The 22294-nt window shown below is 40.9% G+C and overlaps 1 protein-coding gene and 1 long non-coding RNA gene across 2 annotated transcripts in view; one reads left to right on the top strand and one right to left on the bottom strand.

The window, feature by feature from the left end:
• The window catches only part of CTF18 (P-loop containing nucleoside triphosphate hydrolases superfamily protein), a 65941-nt gene extending 58752 nt beyond the window's left edge, over positions 1–7189 (top strand). The window contains exons 21-23 of the mRNA XM_010242838.3: positions 5106–5416; positions 5692–5797; positions 6840–7189. Coding sequence (XP_010241140.1) covers positions 5106–5416; positions 5692–5797; positions 6840–6893 — 471 coding nt within the window. The 3' untranslated portion in view covers positions 6894–7189. The remainder of the gene's footprint in view (positions 1–5105; positions 5417–5691; positions 5798–6839) is intronic.
• A 537-nt stretch (positions 7190–7726) lies between these two features.
• LOC148803315 (uncharacterized) lies at positions 7727–20976 on the bottom strand. The gene is made up of 4 exons (XR_016083827.1): positions 20714–20976; positions 20194–20335; positions 15299–19061; positions 7727–15230 (listed from the first exon to the last, which is right to left on the bottom strand). It is a non-coding gene; the product is annotated as an uncharacterized LOC148803315 (long non-coding RNA).
• Between the last annotated feature and the right edge of the window lie 1318 nt (positions 20977–22294).

Raw genomic sequence — 22294 nt, 5'->3', positions numbered from 1 at the left:
TCACAAGTCTTGGAACTTCATCACGAGATTTCATTAGGAATATCCAAGTGAATCGAGAAAAATCATCAATAAACAAGATGAAGTATCTGCAGCCCCCTATAGAGGATAAGTGGTAAGGCCCCCACACATCAAAGTGCACAATATTAAAAGGAAAAGAAGATATTTTATTGCTCAAAGGGTAATTGTTTCTACAATATTTTGATAACTGACATGATTCACAATTAAGACTGGACACACTGGTTCCCTTGAACAATTCAGGGAATAGATGACTTAAAGCAGAAAAAGGCAAATGACCCAAACGACAATGACTCAACATAATTCGACTGTCTGACTTTGAAGAGGTAGAACCAAAAGCAGCATTCCTAGGCTGATCAAGGCATTGTCCAGGAGTATCGAGCAAGTATATTCCATTCGCTTCATGGCCACTCCCAATCACTTTCCGAGACTCCAGATCCTGAAAAACACAGTGGGAAGGAAAGAAGGTTACACAACAATTTAATGACTTGGTTAAGCTACTTACAGATAACAAATTTGTATTTAATCTAGGTACATGAAGAGTGGAAGGTAGGAGTAAGGAGTCTGTAGCCTTGACGATTCCTTTGCCAGAAATAGAGGCAAGAGAGCCATCGGCTAAGGTGATTTTATCATGACCAGGGAGCAAATCATATGAAGCAAACAAAGTAGAAAGGTTGGTCATGTGATTAGAAGCACCTAAGTCGATGATCCAAGGGGTCTTAAGATTACCTGAGGTGGTTGCATGATTAGCAGAAGCTCTTATACCTAAGTGAGCAAATGCAGAGGTGGTTGGACTTCCTGAAGGGTTGGAAGATGAAGTTACACCTTCGAGATGACTGATCATCTTCCCAAATTTTTCATACTCAACTTTCATGGCCGCCAACTGTGCACAGGCAGACTCAACTTCAGTATCTGTACTAGTGGCTACATTTGCACTCCCTGTCTTTCTACTATCATGTTTCTTCTGGAATCGAACAGGAACAAGACCAAGATGTAATTTCCAGCACTTGTCTTTGGTCCTTCTTTCCAAAGCCACTAGGAGCCCCTACAACTCCTTTGGGTTTAACCCCCATATTTGCAAAGTGATCACTAGTGCCAACCCCTTGAACCTATACCTGTCTTCTGCTTTCTTCACTGCTGATCAAAGCATATGCTTGTGACAATGAGACACTTTCCTTGGATAAAATATTTTGTTTTGTGATGTCATATTCAGCGTTTAGTCCAGTTAGGAACTCAGAAACCCTGTTCCTTTCAACTAATTTCCTGTAGGTTTCTGCATCATTGGAAATGTCCCAAGTCACAGCCTCTATTAGATCAATTTCTTGCCACAGAGATTTCATGGTTGAGAAGTATACAGCAAGGGATTTCTCCCCCTGTCTTAAATTCTTCACATCACTCCTCAGTTTATAGGCTCTGGCTACATTTAGTTTCTGGGAGTAGGTTTCTGCAACACTATCCCAAATTTCCTTAACTGAGTTCATCCATAGATAACGTTGACTAATCTGTAGCTGCATTGAATTCACGAGCCACCCAATAACGGTGTAATTCTCTTGCATCCATTTCTCATAAGAGGGATCATCTTCTGGGGGAGCCTTCTTGCTCCTGGAGATAAACCCCCACTTTCCTCTACTACAAATATAAATTTTCACAGATTGTGACCATGCCAGATAGTTGGTTCCATCCAGTTTAACCGTGGTCACAGTCAACAAAGAATCAGTTGAGGTTCCCAAAGCATGTCCATATTCAGCAACATTCTTACTCTCAATATCTGAGGAGTTCATCATGTAAAAACTTCAATTAGGGTTTCGGTCAACTTCTACTAGTGTGCTGAATGTTGATGAACTCAGATTGGGTTAAATTGGCAACAAAACACAGCAACTCACAAGGCCAGTTCAGACCTGACAGCCGTGAGAACCAAGCTTGGTGGCAGCTCTTTCAAGAAGAAGAAGGCCTGATTCAGCCTTCAAGAGATAACCAGCAGACCTCCAAACACTGTGTACTTGATTGGAGTAGCTTCCTAGTTAGGGATTCCAGGTTCCCAACAATAGGTGCCTTAAAGAGAGCAAAACACAATCCACAGTAATTAAAGGGGCCTTTTTATGAACACTATGTATGCAGCAGTGAACACCCCACTGTCACCAAGTAAGAACCACTTCAGGAGCAGTCAGTATAGGTCCAAGAAGCAACTGAACTGAAGTAGGAACTCGCGCCACTGAGTCCAAAAAAGTTTCGGCCACTTGACAGTCCAACAAGATGAGAAACCAACCCAGAAATCTCTGAGTTAAATCAGGTTGACCACAGCTGAACAGCTGAACAGATTTAGAGGGATTTCGAACACTCTAACAGTCCCCCCAAATCAGAAATATAACCCAGAAATAACTGAAGCAACTTACAGTTTCATCAATCTTTGATTCGAGCTCCAAATCAGGCCGAACAATCCTTCTTTCTGATTCTTCCTGGTCATCGAACTATTCTCCAAGCGATTAGAGTCTTGGGCACCCTCCAATGACCTCCAAGAATCAGGCGAATGAGTCTAAACTTCCAGCCCTAGAACACCCTCATGCAGTCGGCAGGACTATACCCACATGAGAGTCATGCCAAGCTCAGGCCTGCTCTGATACCAAGTTGAAAAACAGCCCTTCGAAGTATGGGACTGTGTAAGATTAGATGAAAAACCAGAAAAGGCAAACAGCTGAAAAGATTGGTGAAGATGGAGAGAGAGTTGGCGGCAAGAAGGGTTAGAGGATGAGAGATTTGAACTAATCTCCCCCTCTTAACACTCTAATACAATTTTATTAAGTTAATTCTTGAATAATTACAAGAGAGGCCCCTGGTTGGGCAAGAAATTACAAAAAACACGGCATAGAAGAGGATGGGCCCAGAATAAGGCCCATTACAGAAAAGAACATAAATATAACATAGAATAACAGCCTATGGGCCATTCGGCCCATCTTCTCTACAAATGCAATATGTTTTACATCACATTAACTACTTGAAGCAATACAATTAAGGAAAGAAAGAGATTGTGGGTTTTACATGCTTGAAAATGCTTTATATGTTTGCTTTTATTTTTAAATTTTCGTTTGAATACACTTTACATGCTATGTATATGTATTTTAATTTTAGATAATAGGTTTTTAAAATCATTTATTTTAAAATTTAATTTTATATTTTTATTAACATTTTGTTTAATATTTTTTAAATTTTTTTGCATTTTTTTTCATTTTTTGGCATTTTTTTGGAATCTTCTGACAATTTTTTTTTTATTTTTTAGTTTTTTTTTTTGTAATTCTGCGCCTTGCGCCTCAGGCGCAAATTGGCCTTTGTGTTTTTTTTGCGCCTTGCGCTGTTAAAACACTGCCCCTTTCTGATCTTCATTTCTCCCATTTCTGAGCATTAAAGGCCCTCCCATCATTAGACAATTACACCAAAACTGACCAACCCTTTAATATTTAATATATCACAAAATGAATTAAAGGAAAGAATTAATATTCCATGCCCCCAGTGTTGTCAGATTCAGACTAGACCCGAGAGTTGGATCATTTGAATTAGGAACTAGCACAGCCAAAACGGTTTTTGGGTTCTGGTTCTTAGAATGTTGACTTGGCCAAACATAACCCAAATCCGAATTCATGTATTAACGGGTATTATAACATCTAGTATTTATTATTTTAAAATTATTTTGATGTAATATAGCTGTACAAGATAACCTGAAACTATTTTCTATTTTCCTTTTTCATCTTTTTTTGTATTTTCTTGTTTGACTGAGCTGAATGGTCAAACTGGACTGTTGAAAGGTTCAACCCATGACCCAGTGACCAAAAATGGTTTCATATCCATTCCAAGTCTGACAACATTGCTAAAAGTGGGTCTTGCTTTTCACCCAATACATGCTCAAGATGAATATAGGCTCATAGGCCTTATTGTTTTTTCCCTAACATGTATTCAATATTTATAACAACTCCATGGGATCTTTAATAAAATGAGATTGATATTAACAGTCTTTTTTTTCTTGAGATTTTATGGAAAATTAAAAAAAAATGGAATCAAATGAATACATGTGAATTACTTCGTTCTAGATACATGGATAGGCTTTTTTATTTCTTTGATAATGCCAGGTCTATAGGCAATATTTTTTTGGGTACAGGAGAATCAGGGGTGGGCCAGAGCAGGATGCACATGAGGCCCACTGGCATACCACATAGAGCGTGCAGTTCTGCAGGTTTGATCCTGTGTCTCCTAAATGGAGGGGGTGTGATGCAACCATCTTGACTGCTGGGTCATCAGCTATAGGCAATATACTATCTAGATATCTTATGTTATTTTTGACATATCTTTTCTGAGTGTGGCTGTGTGCATGTGTTTATAAAAAGGCTATTGCCCAATGATAGTCACAGCTATCTGTGTATTGGGATAGAGAATGGATACAGACCTAACCTTTGGAAATTTTTTTCCTTTTCTGCACAAAGTGGCCCTTTGTTGTATCTATTTATACTGGAAAGACATAATACCTAAAAAACTTATAACCAATCAAATGGATCATAAAAGTGGCAACCAATCAGCTGGTATTCATCAAAATTCATGCAGGAGGGTCTGATTGGTCAAAGTTCTTCTGGTAGCATACCTTTAGTGGCATCATAGTTTTTGCACCGTATATGCAATGCATGTATGTATAAGAGAAAATGTAACAATTGTTTTTTGTTGATATTTCTTAATTACAATAATATTAACCCTGCTGCAGACAACTTTAAATATGAGAAAATGATTGCCTTTTGAATTGATGTCATCAATTGCTTATTTTAATTACTGTATGTCTTTTTCTCATACAGTTACAAATGAGTGTGCATGACTTACGGAGTTGATTGAAATCATTTCCTATTGATGTTGTAATGATCATAAACATTGGTTTCAAAATTATGTTGAGCCCTATTTAAGATTGAACTTCAGTTACTTCAAATTATTTCCAGCATATTGAGGATGATAGTTGTTGCAATGTTCTTTTAGCATGGGCTGTCATACATTTCCTTAATTTTTTTAATCCAGTGTCTTTATCTTGATGCTTGATGTTATATGAATAAATGAATTTTCAGGTTGAAAAGCAAAAGATTCTGAGAGAAAGTGTCATCAGATCAATACCCTCAAATGATGGAAACAATTGCAGAAACCAGGCTTTACACCAAGAACAAAGTGACAAGGCACCCTCTTCCAAAAGAGATGGTGCAGTGGAATGCCAGTACATGGAAAACGAAAAGGATAAGTTGACTAAGACGCAGTGGAAGTTCAGTACTTCCAAAAGTCCATCAGCCTTAGATTCTGACAGAAGTGCCACATCAGGCATGAAACTGGCTACTTCTGAAGATGTAAAGAGGCCATCTGGTGGCTCTTCTAGCTTCTTTGACAGGTAATATTGTGCTCTTGTGGCCATATTTCTTAGAAATCATTTTCATTTGGTTTTGCAAAGGAAAGAGGATATGCAAACTAAAAATAGAAAAATTCGTGATGGAACTTGGGAGAATAGATGCCCTTATGAGATCCCCTTCAGGCAATACAGCCATTTCCATTATTTTCAGTCAAATGGAAAAGATACCTTCAGACCAAAGTAAATTGGATGAACATAAAATTTGATCTGAATTCAACTTTGTTATCTTTCTGACATCCTATTTCCTCTCAATTTAGGTTTAGAAAGTCCAGAAATGAAGTGCCAAAAAGTGCTAATGATTCTTTACAAATGCCAGCAAAACTTGCGAGGGATGCACATCCTCTTCTATTCAAGTTTAACGAGGTATTTATTGTTTCCAGATCATAGTTGAGATTGATTCTTTATTTTGATGCAAATCATGCCCATAAAACACATGCATGTCCATGCACATAAAGCTATGGCATGGGTACAGAGTAGTAGTATGGAGTTACGCAAGTTAGAATGTTAGATGATAGGAAGTATGGAATTCATTTTTATGTTTACTGCTAAGCATGCTTTAGTGCCAAAACTAGTACATGATGTTCAGTTTACAATTGTTAAAAATTGAAGCTAGCATGTTAAATTCTGTTCTTCAACAATCTATAATCCATTTCACCATCCTTGATTTTCAACTTTCTGTCACTGCAATTCAAACTTCTTGCTTATTTTCCAGTGCTGTGTATATCGAAATTTGATTAATCCAACGGGTCTGCCAAGTGAATGCTTGAAACTCTTTGTAGCACCCTGTCTGTGCATAGACTTGTGTAATTGCATTCTGGAGTTCAGTTGGTGTATACATACTATCTTATTGTAAACATGGTCTTGAGCCATTGGTTAGCGGTGGTGTCATGTTGTAACTGTGGTTGATTCAATAATCTAACCTATTCCGTTTTTGTTTCAAATGTTAAACAAGGCATAGCTCAAACATGCGCCAACCAAGTTGCCATTGCTTGTGATGAGTGAAATCTAGCACTCTGCATACTAAATGAATGGCTCAGATTGATACAATTGAAAAAGACGGTTCTTGCAATTGATGAATGGACTCTGCAAAAATAGTGCCCAGAACATGGATCCATAGGTTCATTAAATACCACAAGTCCAGGCATGCAAGAAACTACTGTTAAATTGATAAATGCCGACTTTAAATCCCTCAGCTTGAGTTAGGAAAGAGATTAGTTGCATCATCACAAGGCCTTTGGCCGGTTGATGACTTTGAGAATGAAAGCACATAATCCTTGTATCACTAATCTATGATGTAAGAGTATGAATGTAAGCTTTTTTTTTCTTTGCTAAACATGTGCCAAATTCATAGATAGAATGAACAGGAACTTATATTTGCCATCTTTTTCTCTTTTCCAAATGTCAGGGCTTCACGAATGCAATAAAAAGGCCAGTGCGGATGCGTGAATTGCTTCTTTGACAAAGGCATGTTTATTAAGAATTAGGACTCGTGGAATTCTTGACCTTTATTTTTTGATGTACCATCTTGTTTCTTGATATCCTTCAGTCTCACCCTTGATTGTTTAGCCTTTGTAATTATTCAATTGTATAAACGTAGCATTCCCAAATGTATATTGCCAGATGTAATAATATATAGTTGAGTGACTTGAGTCTAAGACCCTGATATATTCTATTTGGGAACTGTTAAGACATTTTCTCTTCTAATTTCTATGAACCTTGCAATTATTCCAACAGAGAAACGATTTCTTCTCCATTTATTCTGTTTCTTTTTTTCGCTACTATGCTATTAATGCCTATGTTTCGTTGTCATTTTTTTTTTTTCCTTTTAAAATGATTTGGGAGCTTTGAAGACGCAACTTTATGGCAGCAATGCAAGCCAATTATGATGTAGGTCCAAGCCCAATTGACATTAATGACTCATTTTTTGTGTACCTCTACCAGATGCAGGTCAGTTTATTAAGGGAGTAAAACATGATGGGAACTTCATTCTCACCCATGTTTCTGATTTGTTGGAACTTTCCTGCTTTTCAAGGCTACGTATGCTCAACGGCCCCTATGGGGATACAGGCGCACCACCAAACATAAAAAAAAAAATAAAATAATAATAATAATAATAATAATAATAATAATAATAATAAGAATGGAGAAATGATGTCGTTTTTGGTAGCATCTGAAGTCGTAGGTTGGCGCTCTCACCCTGTCATCTGACCTCTAAGTTAAACCTTACTCAAGCATGCATAACCTTTAAAAACAGGATAGTTTCAACAAATCAGAAACAAGGCCTTCAAATTAAAAGATAAAGTTCTGTACTGGTGCTTTTTTTCATTCTTGTAATTTTGGAAGATCTCCTACACAGTTGTACAAGTCCTAATACCAGTTGAAAGCAGGCCACAGGAGCAGACAATTTTAGGTCCATGGGCCAACTTATTTGGCCAAATTCCCTCTCTATCACGTCCTTAGAAAATTCTATTTTCCCTACCTTTCCTTTCCTTTCCCTGCCTTATCTTTCAAACCAAACACAGCCTTAAATAACCCAAACTAATAAAATACAATTCTACAGCAGAATAACAAAAACACTTTACTAAATTTTTCATTTGAGCATTTTAAATGCCCCATATTTCCTTAATTCTTTATGAGTGATGAGGGGTAATTTGGTCCTCCCAATTGTAATAGCACCTCGGCTAGGGCGAACTAGTAGACCTCGTAAGATTGCAGCAACCTGTCCTATGAGCCCGCCAAGCTACAAGAGTCCAAGGCTACCTGCGAGGAAGAGCTCGCTAACCATGCCCAACAACACGTCACCAAAAGTGTCAGAATCTCGATCGTTAGAACAGCCCACCGTACCGCACGCCTCGACTTTACAGGGCCCATTACCAAGGAGGCCTTGAGCACTGATGCCTATAAAAGGCACCTATTTCCACTTGGAAAGGTACGTGCACTAAGTACTCTAAGCTCTCTCAATTCTTCAGAGAACTCTCGAATACTTAAGCTTTGGAGTGCCCTCCCCGGGTAAAATACGCCTGGGCACTCTCATCCTCTTCTCCTTGCAGCATACTTCAACTCGGTCATCCGTATACCAGCTCGGCCCTGTACAGCTCAGCCCAACCAAGCAAACATCCAAGTCGGAGTCCGAGTCATCAAACACAAAGGAGCTTCCAGATTGTGCAACCTCAATTGGCGCCGTCTATGGGAAAACTGTGACAAAAGGTTAAGTTCTCTCTTATTTCTTTGAAAGCTAAGAAATGACATTTTCAAGCAACTTGCCCACAAATAACAACACCAACGGCCAAATCCCCATTGTCACCATTGGCCAAATAGATGTTCCCTTGCATCCAGCCATTGCACCAGAGAATGTAAACGTGCCTCCTCTATGGTCGAGCCAGCAGCGGTTCCCACAACAGTTAACGCGCGCCAGTTCTATAATCTGGTGCGATGTGTATAGGGCATGAGTGAGCAGATGAAGTCCTGGGAAAGCAAATATTCCTCCGTGGCGGGGCAGCAGTAGCAACAACAACAACAGCAATAGGTACCTCCCCAGCAGGTCCCCAGGGTACCTCAACAGAACACCGGTCTGAATCAGATCAGCCGTGCCAACCCGGTTCCACCCCAGGTCCACAACCAGATTTAGGTCTCCAATGGGGTGCCCGTGCACGACAACAACCAGCCCCACATCGACAACGTGGCCCACAACAACAACCAACTCTCGGTAAAAAGCCTAGCTACAGCTGCTATTGGAACTGAGGCGGCCACCTCATTTGAAGAGTCCAAAAGAAGGCGCAAGAGATGTGCACACCGCGCCACCAAAAAGAGCCAGCTCGCTCCAACAAGGAGCGTAACCCAGAGAAGAGCGGACAATAAAGCAACAAGCAAGCCGGATGTTCTGTCTGAACAACCACACCTAACCCGTGAATCACCATTGGAACTGGAGATCCTCCAAGCCCCAAGACCGAAGAACTTTAGGGCATTGACTCTCGAGACCTACAAAGGTAAGACAGACCCAATTGAGCATGCCGACAGCTTCCAAGCCCTCTTGCTGCTTCATAGAGCTAATGATGCGAGCATGTGCATTGCCTTCCCCACCACTTTGAAAGAAGAGGCCTGGCTTTGGTACTCAAGCTAGGCCCCTGGATCCATCAAGAATTGGGACCAGTTCGTCCAGATGTTCTCGTTAGTCAGTTTGCCACCAGTAAAAGACACTCTAAATCAGCCACATGTTTATTCAATTTAATCCAAAAGTCAAATGAAACACTGAGAGAATATATAAAAAGGTTTAATATGGAACGCCTGTAGATTCCAGACTTAGACCTAGTTGTTTATCTCACTGTGGCAAAAAATGGCATACGTCACCCCAACTTATGCTGGGAGATTGAATTGAACCCACCAACCACCATGGAGAAATTCCTCGCCATTGCAAACAAGTTCATTAAGGCCGAAGAGGCCCTGGGGTCGAGGTCTGAGCTGTTTGGGAAGAGAAAGTGGGTTGAGTAAGAGGCAAGCAACAACAAGACCAAAAGGAGAAGTAAGTCTCCTAAGAGAAGCAGGTCACCGAAAAGCAAACATAGCAGCTCGCCATAAAGGAAGAGCAAGTCGCCACCTCGGAGCTCGACCCAACAAAGTTGTACCCCACCCTTGTACAATAGAACTTGCACTCCCCTGAATTCAAAAAGGGGAGAAATTTTAATGCAAATAAAATCCAATGACTATGTAAAGTCGTCGCCTAGGATGAGGGGCTACCCAACCACCAGGAACCCCAACAAATATTGTCACTTCCATCGCGATGTTGGCCATGATACTGAGAATTGTTAGAACCTTAAGAATGAAATAGAAGACCTAATCAGATGGGGTTACCTAAAGCAGTACGTCAAGGATGAACGCCAACCTAAAGATCAAGGCAGAGAAGCACCCCAAACCACTCGGGAGCAGGAGGAGCTCCCAGGAACCAACAGCAAGAACGACCCGTCCAAGGGACCATCAACATGATCACAGGAGAATCGATCATCGCTGGATGCACCACCTCGGTAGGTAAAAACTCAATCAGAGAATTGGAACAAGAGGATAACAACCCATCGAAGCGCCCAAAAAGAGAAGAGGTAATCTACTTTACTGAGGACGACATGTGCAGAATTCAATACCCGCATTCCAATGCTTTGGTGGTAAGGTTACTTATCAACGACTCCAGGGTAAAATGAATTCTTGTCGACTCCGATAGTTCGGCCGATATCTTGTTCTTAGAGGCCTTTGAGCGCATGGAGCTCGAGAAAGATGATCTACAGCCCGCTGACATCCCTCTAATAGGCTTCAGCAGAGAGGTAGTTCGGCCTATTGTTAAGGTAAGAGTACCAGTCAAGGTTAGGGGCGATCATGGGCTGGGTTGGACCTGGCCCGGCCTGGGATTCCGGGCCTGAAACATAAGCCCTAGCCTAGGTTTACACGGACCCGGGCCAGGCCGAGCTTAATTTTGGGCCAATGTCTTCCATATATAAAACATTACTTATCTATAATATTTTATATTAAATGACATAACATGCATATAAAATTATTTTATACATTATATAATATAAATTATACATGTCATGCTATAATATTTATATATAAAATATATAATCTAATGTAAAATAACATGTATACATATGTATACATTATAAACAAAATGTGTAAGTTAAAATATATGTGGGTCGGGCTTAAAGTATTAAGCCCAAGCCCGACCCTAAAATTTGCGTGCTTGATGTGGGTCCGGGCCTAGGCCTGGCCTGAACACAAAACCTAGGCCCAAGCCCAAAATTTTCGGGCTGGGCGGAAATGATCACCCCTAGTCGAGGCGGGCTTGCCTCCTCATACAATGTGGTTTGATCACGACTTCCTTGTGGTTGCCACCCCTTCCCCATACAATGCCATATTAGGCCGACCTATCTTACATACCCTACGAGCTGTCATCTCGACATATCATTTAGCAGTAAAGTTCCCTACGGACACAGGCATTGGAGTAATGCGAGGTGACCAGCTGGAATCTCGCATGTGCTACGTAGCAGCCTTGAAGGAAATGGGCAAGATTGCTGTCAACATCAACCTAGAGCCACCACCTGAGAATACAGAAGAGCAAACTCGACCCACCGAAGAAACCATTCTGGTTCCAATCTCCAAAACAGAGCCAGAAAAGACACTATAGATAGGAGCTCACCTAACAGAGCTAGTGCACTCTGAGTTGGTAAGTTTTTTACTTAATAATGTAGATGTGTTCACTTGGTTGGTTGTAGAAATGCTCGACATAGACCCAGAACTTATAACTCATAGATTGAATGTTGACCCAACAATTAGACCAATCCGGTAGAAGAAAAGGAACCTCGCCCTGGAAAGATGGCAAGTAATAGATGAAGAGGTGGGGAAGCTGCTGGCTGTGGAATTCGTGAAGGAAGTCCAGTACCCGAGTTGGATAGCAAATCCGGTGCTGGTGAAAAAGGCCAATGGCAACTGGCACATGCGCGTCAACTACACAGACCTAAATCGAGCTTGCCCCAAAGACAGTTTCCCCTACCCTGGGTAGATTGCCTGGTGGATGCGACCTCAGGGTTTGAGTTGTTGAGTTTCATGGATGCATACTCCGGCTACTACCATATCCTAATGAAACCAGCAAACCAAAAAAAAAGGCCTTTGTAACTGAGATGGGCCTGTACTGCTACAAAGTCATGCCCTTTGGACTAAAAAACGCTAGAGAAACTTTCCAATGGCTTGTAAATCATGTACTTTCTGACTTAATTGGAAATAAAATGGAGTGTTATGTTGATGATATGGTAGTCAAAACTCATTTTTCAAATGATTTAGTCATCGACCTTAACCTCGTTTTCAGTGTTTTAAGACGACATAACTTAAAACTTAATCCAAACAAGTGTGCCTTCGGTGTAACCTCGGGTAAGTTCCTTGGGTACTTCGTCAGTCAACGTGGTGTCGAGGCAAACCTAGAAAAAGTCTAGGTAATCTTAGATATGTGACCTCCTAGCATGGTTAAGGAAACCCAAAAACTAACTAGCCGAATAGCTGCCCTAAACCGATTTATGTCTAAATTGGCTAGGAAGTGCTTACCCTTTTTTAAAGATATAAAGAAAAACCAAGGTTTTGAGTGGACCAAAGACTGTCATCTTGCCTTTGACGAGCTGAAAAAATACCTTAGTTCGCCTCCCCTATTTACTAGACCCAAACTTGGGGACGAGCTCAAGCTCTACCTCTGTACGAGTGACAAGATAGTTAGCTTGGTCCTGATAAGAGAAATAGATAAAGTTCAGCGACCTATATACTACATGAGCAAAGTTCTGCACGCTGCTGAGACAAAGTACCTAGATATAGAGAAGCTTGCCTTTGCACTTGTGTTGGCGGCCCGAAAACTAAGGCCCTATTTCCAAACCCACACTCTCTAAGCAGATTCTCCAGAAGTCTGAGGTCTCGGGGAGATTAACAAAGTGGGCAGTAGAGGTTAGCAAATATGACATCCATTACAAGCCACGACCAATAATAAAAGTGTAGGTCCTAGAAGATTTCATTGTCGACTTCACCTTCAGCTCACCAACCCCTAAAGTTGTCGAGCTTGTGCCCACATCGGAGGCTTCAACTAGTGCGGCGCCAGCCCCAATCCGCAAGATCGCGAGTTGGGATGAGGAGACATGGATACTCCATGTGGATGGCTCGTCCAATCAGAGTATAAGCAAAGCTAGGTTGATACTCCACGGGCCCAGCGAGGTGAAACTGGAGTACGCGCTCCAATTTCTATTCCAAGCTTCAAATAATGAGGCTGGGTACGAGGCGCTTATAGCCAGCTATCATTGGCAAAGGAGGTCAGGGCCAAGCATTTTGTAGTCTGCTGTGACTCACAACTCGTGGTAAACTAAGTGAATGGTGAGTATGAGGCACGAGAACCCGCCATGTCGGCCTATCTGGTTAAGGTAAGGGAACTTCTGCCTAGCTTCCGTTCTTGGCATCTCCAACAAGTTCCATGATCGGAGAATACAGAGGCCAACGCTCTCTCCAGATTAGCTAGCATGATCGACTCGACCAAAAGAACGGTTCTGTATAGAAGACTCCTCACCCTTCCATAGAAAAGACTATAGAGGAGGTCGTCCAAATAACAACGATAGAGCCGAGCTGGGTAAATCCGCTCGTTGACTACCTATGCCAAGGCATATTGCCTAAAGAATGAAACACAGCTTGGCGAATAGAAAGACAAGCAGCTCGCTACGTGATCATAGGCGAGCAACCCTACAGAAGGCCATTCACGTTGCCCTACCTACGGCGCCTACACTGAACTGAAGAAGAGCAGGTATTGCATGAGATCCATGAAGGGCTCTGTGGAGGCCCCTCGCTCAGAAAGGTTTATGACAAGGGTACTATTGGCCCACCATGAAAGCAGACGCGATCGAGCTGGTCCAGAAATGCGACAAGTGCCAGTGACATGCCAACATCCTCCACCAACCCGACTCTCCCAAGCTAAAGATTTGTGGGTGGACGAGCTACCCAACGTGCTATGGGCCTACCCAACAACTATTAAAACGATGATAGGTGAACGCCTTTTAATCTAACATATGGAACCGAGGTAGTGATACCAACTGAGATGGAAGTACCAACACTACGATTTGAGGCATTCGACAAAGAGTCCAATGAAGAAGACCTATGAGCAAATCTCAACCGATTTGAAGAAGAGATTTGGCCTATATTCGAACCGCAACATACCAGCAGCGTGTGGCTCGGTACTATAACGCCCGAGTCAAGAAATGCCAATTTAGAGTTGGTGACCTGGTACTCAGGAAGGTTATGATGCATGAGCCCGGTGTGGAAAAGCTCAGCCCGAACTAAGAAGGTCCCTACAAGATATCTAAAGTGATAGGTAGAAACACATACGAGCTCGAAACATTCGAAGGGAAGGTAGTACCCTGGGCTTGAAACATAGACAACCTGCGTAGGTATTATCTTTGAAGAGAAGCATTTCAAGCTGCATGTGCGAGTTCGCCGAGCTACAATCGTGACTAAGTATGACGAGCTAAGCGATAGATGCAAGACAGAGCTCCATCTAGAAAAAGAAGAAATAGTTGCAAAAACTACATTTCATTAAAAAATTGAAATAGAATGCCTGTGGCCATACATATATGTCAAAAAAAAGGGGGCAATCTCATCAGTTCGAACATAGGGCATACAGGCCCAAGAGAAACTTACAGGAGCACAAAGGTCCCCGGAAACACCAGAAGATAATCACCAACAGACTAGCCGAGCTACTCGTCGTCGTCACCACCTGGACCTTGTCGTTGCCGCTCTCTTCATCCCCTTCCTCACCATCCTCCTCCTCTTCTTCGGAAGTCAAGGGCTCCTCATCCACCTATGTAACGAGGTCGCCTGACACATCACGTACGAAGAAAGAGCAAAAGTCGAAGGAAGGATGCAGCGCCTTCAAATAGCGGTGACATAACTCGAAGCCCCTCTTCATTAAAGGGATGTTGTCTTCCATTCTCTTCTTCTCATACTCTGGGGACTCTAAGAAGCGAGCAGCAGCTTCCTCCCCGGCTCGATGCATATCCTAAGCGTACTTTGACTACCTCTCCTCCAGCTAAGCTTGGGCCTCCGCTAGCCCGTGTTGAACCTCGGTCAGCTCACGCTACATTTTCTGGTTCACCTCATAGAAGTGTTGGCGGTCCTCCTTAGAAACGACTTGAAGCTTTTGCATTTCAGCCTGAAGCAAGTTGATGCTCGCCTGCATATTATCTCTCTCCTTATGGCCTAAATGAACGTGGTCCAGCAAAACTTGCCCGATGGCGTTCACCTACAAAAAATCATAGTCATAATGAGATACTTCAAAAGCAAAGAAAAAGGATGTGTAGAAAGACAAACCTGAATGATGCACTGGGTCATTCGAGCTCTGACATCAATGGGATCCAAGTTGCTGTAGTAGAGCACATCCTTAGGGAGGAGCATACCCTTGGCTACCCGAAGGGCTACATGAGGGTTGTTTGTGCGATCTATCACCAAGATGTTGACGACGTTAGGAACAAAGGGAGGGATGTCTGAGACATAGGGGCTGACCTGAGGTTGAGCGGCGACAGGTTTCGCTGGGTACTGATTAGTGCACATCAGCTCGTCGCCCCCCTCAAGGTCGACGATGAGAGGAGCAGAGTATGGCGACCTCACCTCAACATTGGCCGAGGTCCCCTCCATAGAAGAACAAAGAACTGCCCTCTACTTCTTCCTGGAAAACTTCTTCTCCTTGTCAGCCGCCAGCATGGAAGCCAAGCTTGCCATATATGAAGAAAAGGAAAACTGTTAACCGAGCTATCAAGCTAAATACAAAGGAAATATAAAGTGTAGACACGTATGTCCCAATGGCTGACCTACCTACACGACTCAGGTCGGCCTGTATAAGCATGGGCTCAGCCAAAACCCTTTCTACCTGGACCTTTTCACGAACGAGTTCCTGAAGCACAACCCGCAACTCGCTATCCTCACTCTCAACAAAACTTCGAGAGTTGCTATACCAGACGGTGTCCATACCCCAACCAGCGTCCTTAGCAAGAAAGAAAAACTTATTCTTCCACCCCTTAACCTTATTGGGGAAGTCGACCAACACTTTGCACCCGCTGCGAAAAGGGAGATAGAAGTAGAAAGGACCAGGGATTCTCTTCATGTGAACTAAAGTAAAAAAGACCTCGAGATTCAGTGGGATGTTACGATGGTGGCACAAGCTGATCAGCCCCACCAGAGTTCAGACCGCATTAGGGGCGAGCTGACCCAGAGATACACCATAACGCCTTAGAACAACAACTATGAAAGGGTGAAAGGGGAAGCTGAGACTAGCGGCCAACGCCTTCTCATAGACACACAACGCGTCTCGGTCATGGTCCCAAGGAAAGTGATTGGCGTGCGGATTGATCCAGTTGTACTAACTAGGGATTTGGTACCTATGACACAGCTTGACTATCCACTCCCCAGATAGCTCGATCGGACCAAACATGGTTACAACCCGCCCAACCTCGTGCCTCTTTCTCACCAAAGAACCAGTACAGTACTCTCCATATGAGTCCTCCCTCGAGGAGCTTGCCTCATTGTCCGACCTCTGATCAGACAACCTACCCCTAGATGAACTACGAGACATTGTGAAGACCAGAATACTCATTGGAAAAATAAAAGAAAACTGGCGATGGCGACTACAGAATCCCGGTAGAGAGCGTAACTCGGACCAACTTGGCTCGCAACTTCCTCTGACCAAACACCACCCAGAAAGCTCCAAAAGAAGAACAGTGTGCGTGGGGACCTCGGTGGGGGACCCCATACTTATAATCCACCAAGTAAGAAGATGAGCAGTGTAGATGCGCCAACAGCTAGGCTACAACTAGCAGTGCACACGGGATGTTTTTAAACTCAAATTTGTACACTTGCCGAGCGCCCTCTTTTCAAATTTGAAATTAGCATGCACTAGGGTTGTTCATAAGAATGCCCAACCCGACCAAACTGACCAACCCGGACCGACCCAACCCGAGTCGGCCGGGTTTTCATCCGTACCGGTCGGTTTCGGGTTGGGCACATACATAAACCGAAATCTCGGGTCGGTTTTGATTTTCTTGCGTGAAAACTTAAACCAACCCGACCCGAACCGAACTAGTATTCTACTAGTTTGGTAGTTCTTACTTCCTAGTTTGAGTAGTTTCCTAATTCCTACTAGTCTTCTACTTTTAGACTTCTACTAAAACTAGAACTCTAGAAGGCCCATTAGGCAATTACAATTAGAATTCAATTAGGTGTCCTTTTTTAGTTTTTTACCTAGATTAGAATTTAGAAGGTTTCTAATTTTTTATTTTATTGACCACTTTTGTCTTCTCTTAAAATCTTCTATTCTCTAACTTGGTTGGTCTCATTCTGCTCAAGCTCAAGCTCAAGCTCAACTGCTCAAGTCTCATTCTCAAAGACTCAAAGTCTCAGCTTCAGTCATTCAAAGGTTAGTATTTATTTATTTTTTTTAATTTAATGCATGTTACAAGTTGATATATTTTATTTGTGTTTTGTTTAAGTTTAAACTTTGAAAAAAAATCCAGTTAATGATGATATATTTGCACAAAAAACTTCAGTTTTGTATGAAAAAACAAATCTATTTAAAATTTTAAGTATATATTTCGGTTTTAATTTAAATATATTTTATATTTAAAACTATTAAATAAAGATATTTCAATTTTACATAAAAACTGAAATATCTGAAAATTTTCATATCTAAAAAATATATATTCTGAAATATATGAGATATATATTTCCAGAAAATATATTTTCCAAATTTCCAATATATTTTATTTGTATGTACATTTTTGTTTATATATATATATTTTAAAATACATATTTCAGTTTTAAATATATTTCCAGAAAATATCTTAAAAAATAAAAACTTCAGTTTTCAGTTTTTATGAAAAACCTAATCTATTTAAATATATATTTCGGTTTTAATTTAAATATATTTTATATTTAAAACTATTAAATAAAGATATTTCAGTTTTACATGAAGAATTTATTGATTTTATTCTTTACCTGAATTAAATTTAGATTTATCTTGGACTCTTGAATATCAAATTATCAACTAATTATTTGGCTTTGTACAGGAGCAAAACCGAAACCGACCCAAACCGACTCAAACCGACCAAGTCGGTTTGGCCTGTCAGTGGGTCGGTTTCGGTTCCCACCTTAGCTAACCCAACCAGGACGGGTTGGTTGGGAAAATCCCAATAAACCGACCCAACCCGACCCGTGAACACCCTTAGCATGCACCCTATGCGTGTGCCACTTTTGAAAATTCCCCAGCGCGCGCTCCCTTCTTTCTCCGGATTTGAAATTTGAAAGAGAAGTCGTGGTTCACTCAGCTTCGAACCGAGTTAATAAAGCAAGCCAAGTGACCCATGGACTAGCCAAACCACTTACCCTTACTAAGAGCTACTCTCTTCACTGAGCTGACGTCGGCTCGAGAGTGGGGGCAATTAAAGAGGGGTAATTTGGTCATCCAATTGTATAGCAACATGTGGCCTTTAGACGACACTTCGGCGCTTAATAAGCAAAACAACTCAATAAGTTAGCTTGAAGCACCTCGGCTAAGCCGACCTCCACCTCGTTCAAGGCGAACTAGTAGACCTTGTAAGACTGTAACGACCTGTCCTAGGAGCCCGCCGGGCTATAGGAGTCCAAGGCTACCTACGAGGAAGAGGTCGCTAACCATGCCCAGCAGCGCGTCACCAAAAGCGCTGGTATCTCGACCGTTACAACAGCTCGTCATATTGCGCGCCTGATTTTATTGGGCAGACCGTAACCTCCACAGGGGACTTGCAACTGACGCATTAACGCACCAGACAAAACGGTAACAGTTCCGCGAAGAGCTTAGGCCTGTTACCAAGGGGGCCCTGAGCACTGATGCCTATAAAAGGCACCTATTTCCACTTGGAAATGTATGTGCACTAAGTACTCTAAGCTCTCTCAATCCCTTAGAGAACTCTCAAATACTTACTGACTTAAGCATCAGAGTGCCCTCCCCGGGTGAAAGACGCTCGGGCACTCTCATCCTCTTCTCCTTCTAGCATACTTCAACTCGATCATCCGCATACCAGCTTGGCTATCCACCAGCTCAGCCCTGTACAACTCGACCCAGCCAAGCACGACATCATCAATGAGCATTCTTAATTATATATCAATTGCTAATCTTGTCAATTATAGCACCAAAGTTACAACTGTTTGCTATAGGAAACAAGTAGAAAAATCAATTATCATCGTCCAAGCCTTATCCCAAGTTCCCAACCAATGTTCTGAAAATTGTAATCGTGTCATACACATAAAAAGTTAAGTGGAATCAAATCAAATTGCAAATCATAAGATTTTTTTTATGTTTATAAATTTGTTAAAAGATAATATATATATATATATTATATGAAAGTAATTTAATCCTATTTTTAATCTATGTTTAATATAAATTTATCACTTGCAATAGAAGTCTAAGATGATATAATAAAGTTTGGCTTGAAAGTCAAATAATCCATATACAATGGCTCTTTAACCTATGTATGGTGGAAAATAAAGCCAATGGCTAGTCTTAAAAAATGTAAATAAATCATTTTCTTACTCTATTTGACAAAACTAAATATAAACACAAAATGACAAAGTGGAAAACTAATTCTTCATCGACTTTATTTGAATCAGAAATAATTCATATGTAATGGCTCTTTAACCTGCATTTGATGGAAAATAATATAAATAAATAATTTTCTTGTAAAGGCTTTAAAGCAAGTCTCCCTTGACAAAACTAAATATGAACAAAAAATGATAAAATTGAATCATAGTAAACCGCAGAAATTGATTCAGGCATTAAATATAGACCATAAGATTTGTTTAGAAATTGATTCAAGCATAAGGTTCAAATCAAAACCGGGATTCATGATTCGAATCATAAATCATTTTGACAATGAGCCCAACTATATGTAAAAAAATCCTACATAAGATACAGAATTGAAGCATAAGAAACTAATCTTTTTCACCAAAAAAGTGTTTAATAAATGTGGTTTCCCCGTTAACTTCAAACATCTCAGAATGAGACTTTGAATTTGCATCTGAATAATTTCACATAGTCATTCCTTAAGATTTATATCCATAATTAGATAGTCAAATCTTGTAAAACTTAAAAAAAAAAAAGAAATTAAAAAAATGGTTGAAAATATATTACTCAAGAATGAAAGAGTAAGATGCAACAGGAAAACCGCTGTAAGTGGCACCTGTCTTGATTTCGGTGAAGTACTGGGCAGCTGATCTTTTGTACAGAATTAAAATGATAAGAAATGGCCTGCTAGAACGTCTTCATGCTTTTCTCTCCTTCAATACCTTCCATGGCATATAGTCTTTTCGATGGGTTACCATCTGCTAGGATATATAAGAAAGAAGATGAACATGACGAAGATGGGATTAAACGGAAGACCAGAAAGAAAGGGGGTAATGGATAGTAAACCCCAATGTTTTAATTTCGAAACTTCATTAACCCAGATGATCGGATCGTTCGGACCTGAAACTGTTCAGGCAATCAGTTCCGTTTTATCCTAATCCGGTCTCTGGTAAAAAATCGTTGAATTAGTTAATGAATCATTGATCCGAACAGTTTGATCGGTGAATCATTCGACCCAGAAAACGGTTTGCGGTTTATTAACTTGTCACAACAAAATGAAAAGGGAAAAAGGTCTCTCAGATCTGAGATCTGAGATCTACTAAGAGAGATGTGTGGGACAGTGGAAGAGATCTTACATTTAGAGATCTGGGAGAGAAGTTTAGACTCTAGATGACAGATCTGTGAGAGAGAGAATGAGATCTGAGACTGAGAAATCTCAGATCTAATTTTTCACCATCGCCACCGCTGTTTCCGCCATCGCCGTCGCCACCGTCGTCGCCGCTGCAGCCTTCAAAGCCCTCCTCCTCCTCCTCTTCCTTCTTCATCTTCTTCTTCCTCTAAACTCTTTCAGCCGACTTCTCAAATACCTCTCATTCCATCTTTATTTTCTCTTATATTTATATGCATCTTACCCTAATATTTCAATCTAATGGGTAAGATGACATATCACTGTTAAAATATTCAAACTGTCTGAACCGTTTGACCCGGACGGTCGAAATGCTGACCCAAAAACCGGTGGCTAGAACGGTTCCATTTCTGGGTCAGTTTTTAAAACCTTGGTAAATCCCATATTATTGGTTGAGATAGTGAGACGTATGGAGCTTGGTAATGAAGCAATAAAAGAGAGGGGGTTCATGGGTAGGGAAGCAAAAAATGGAGGGATATTAGAACAGGTGACTAGCTTCCTTTCTATACAGATCTTGTATTCCTTACTACTTTTTTTTTCCTTTTTTGATGAGTGTACTCCTTTCTACCTTTGATCATTAATAAAATTTTGAATTGTTATTGATAAAAAAAAAAAAAAAAATGAAGGAATGTTTCAAGAGATCAGAAGGTAGAGATTGAATAATACGACAAGGAGAACAGCAAGGAAAGAAAAGCCAATATCAAACTTTAAAGAGTGAAGGAGGAGACCACATTAAGGCCCCATTCGCTTTTCAGTAAGGTACTTACGCGGGTAAATGCAATTACCTGGGTAAGTTTTTCATGGGAAACACTTACTCGGATAAGTGCATTTACCCATGTTCTTTTATTTCCTAGGTAAATAAGGTAATGACCATTTTAACCATAAAAAAATCTATTATTAAAAGAGGCATTTTTGTCTCATTCAAGTGTTAGCAACTTTCCCCTACGTGGGAAAGTTATTTACCCACCTAGGAAATGGGTATCACTTATTCGGGTAAGTGATACCCAGGAAAATAAACTTTTCCTGGTCCCCACATAAATCTGAAAAATGAACATAGGATTCTTGATTAATGGGAACCAAAATCTTATTGACCAACTTTCCCCCTCTCAAAATCTAAAAAAAAAGAACACCCCCTAAAAGTAAGAGGCAGAGCTGGCAACTAAAGTGTCTCAAGGGGCTTCTTCTAAGGAAAGGACTACCAAATTTATCAAAAAAAAAAGAAAAAGGAAAGGAATACCAAAGGGAAAAAAGGCTTGTCTAGGGAAGGGTGAATATTGCAGGGAGGGAGGGGAGAAGTAAGGGAGAGGAAGAGGATTGCTCTGGATAGAGAATGCTGAGAAGCTCAAAAGCTATTAGAATGGGAATATGAGGGGAAAGGAGTAGTGGAAAGCAGTAGGAAGGGCAAAATGAAGATGCAAAGAGGGCCGGCTTCCTCGGGAATGATTTGGAGTTTGTACGGACAAGTTGAAGGTTTTCAATAGATGGAAATTCTATTTTTTTAGTAGTACACAATAAGAGATTTTTTTTATCA

Source organism: Nelumbo nucifera, chromosome 1, assembly GCF_055504915.1.
Source record: "Nelumbo nucifera cultivar China Antique chromosome 1, China Antique-T2T, whole genome shotgun sequence".
Classification (NCBI taxonomy): domain Eukaryota; kingdom Viridiplantae; phylum Streptophyta; class Magnoliopsida; order Proteales; family Nelumbonaceae; genus Nelumbo; species Nelumbo nucifera.
The sequence above is the reverse complement of the archived record's forward strand: the minus strand, read 5'-3'. Positions and strand labels throughout refer to the sequence as shown.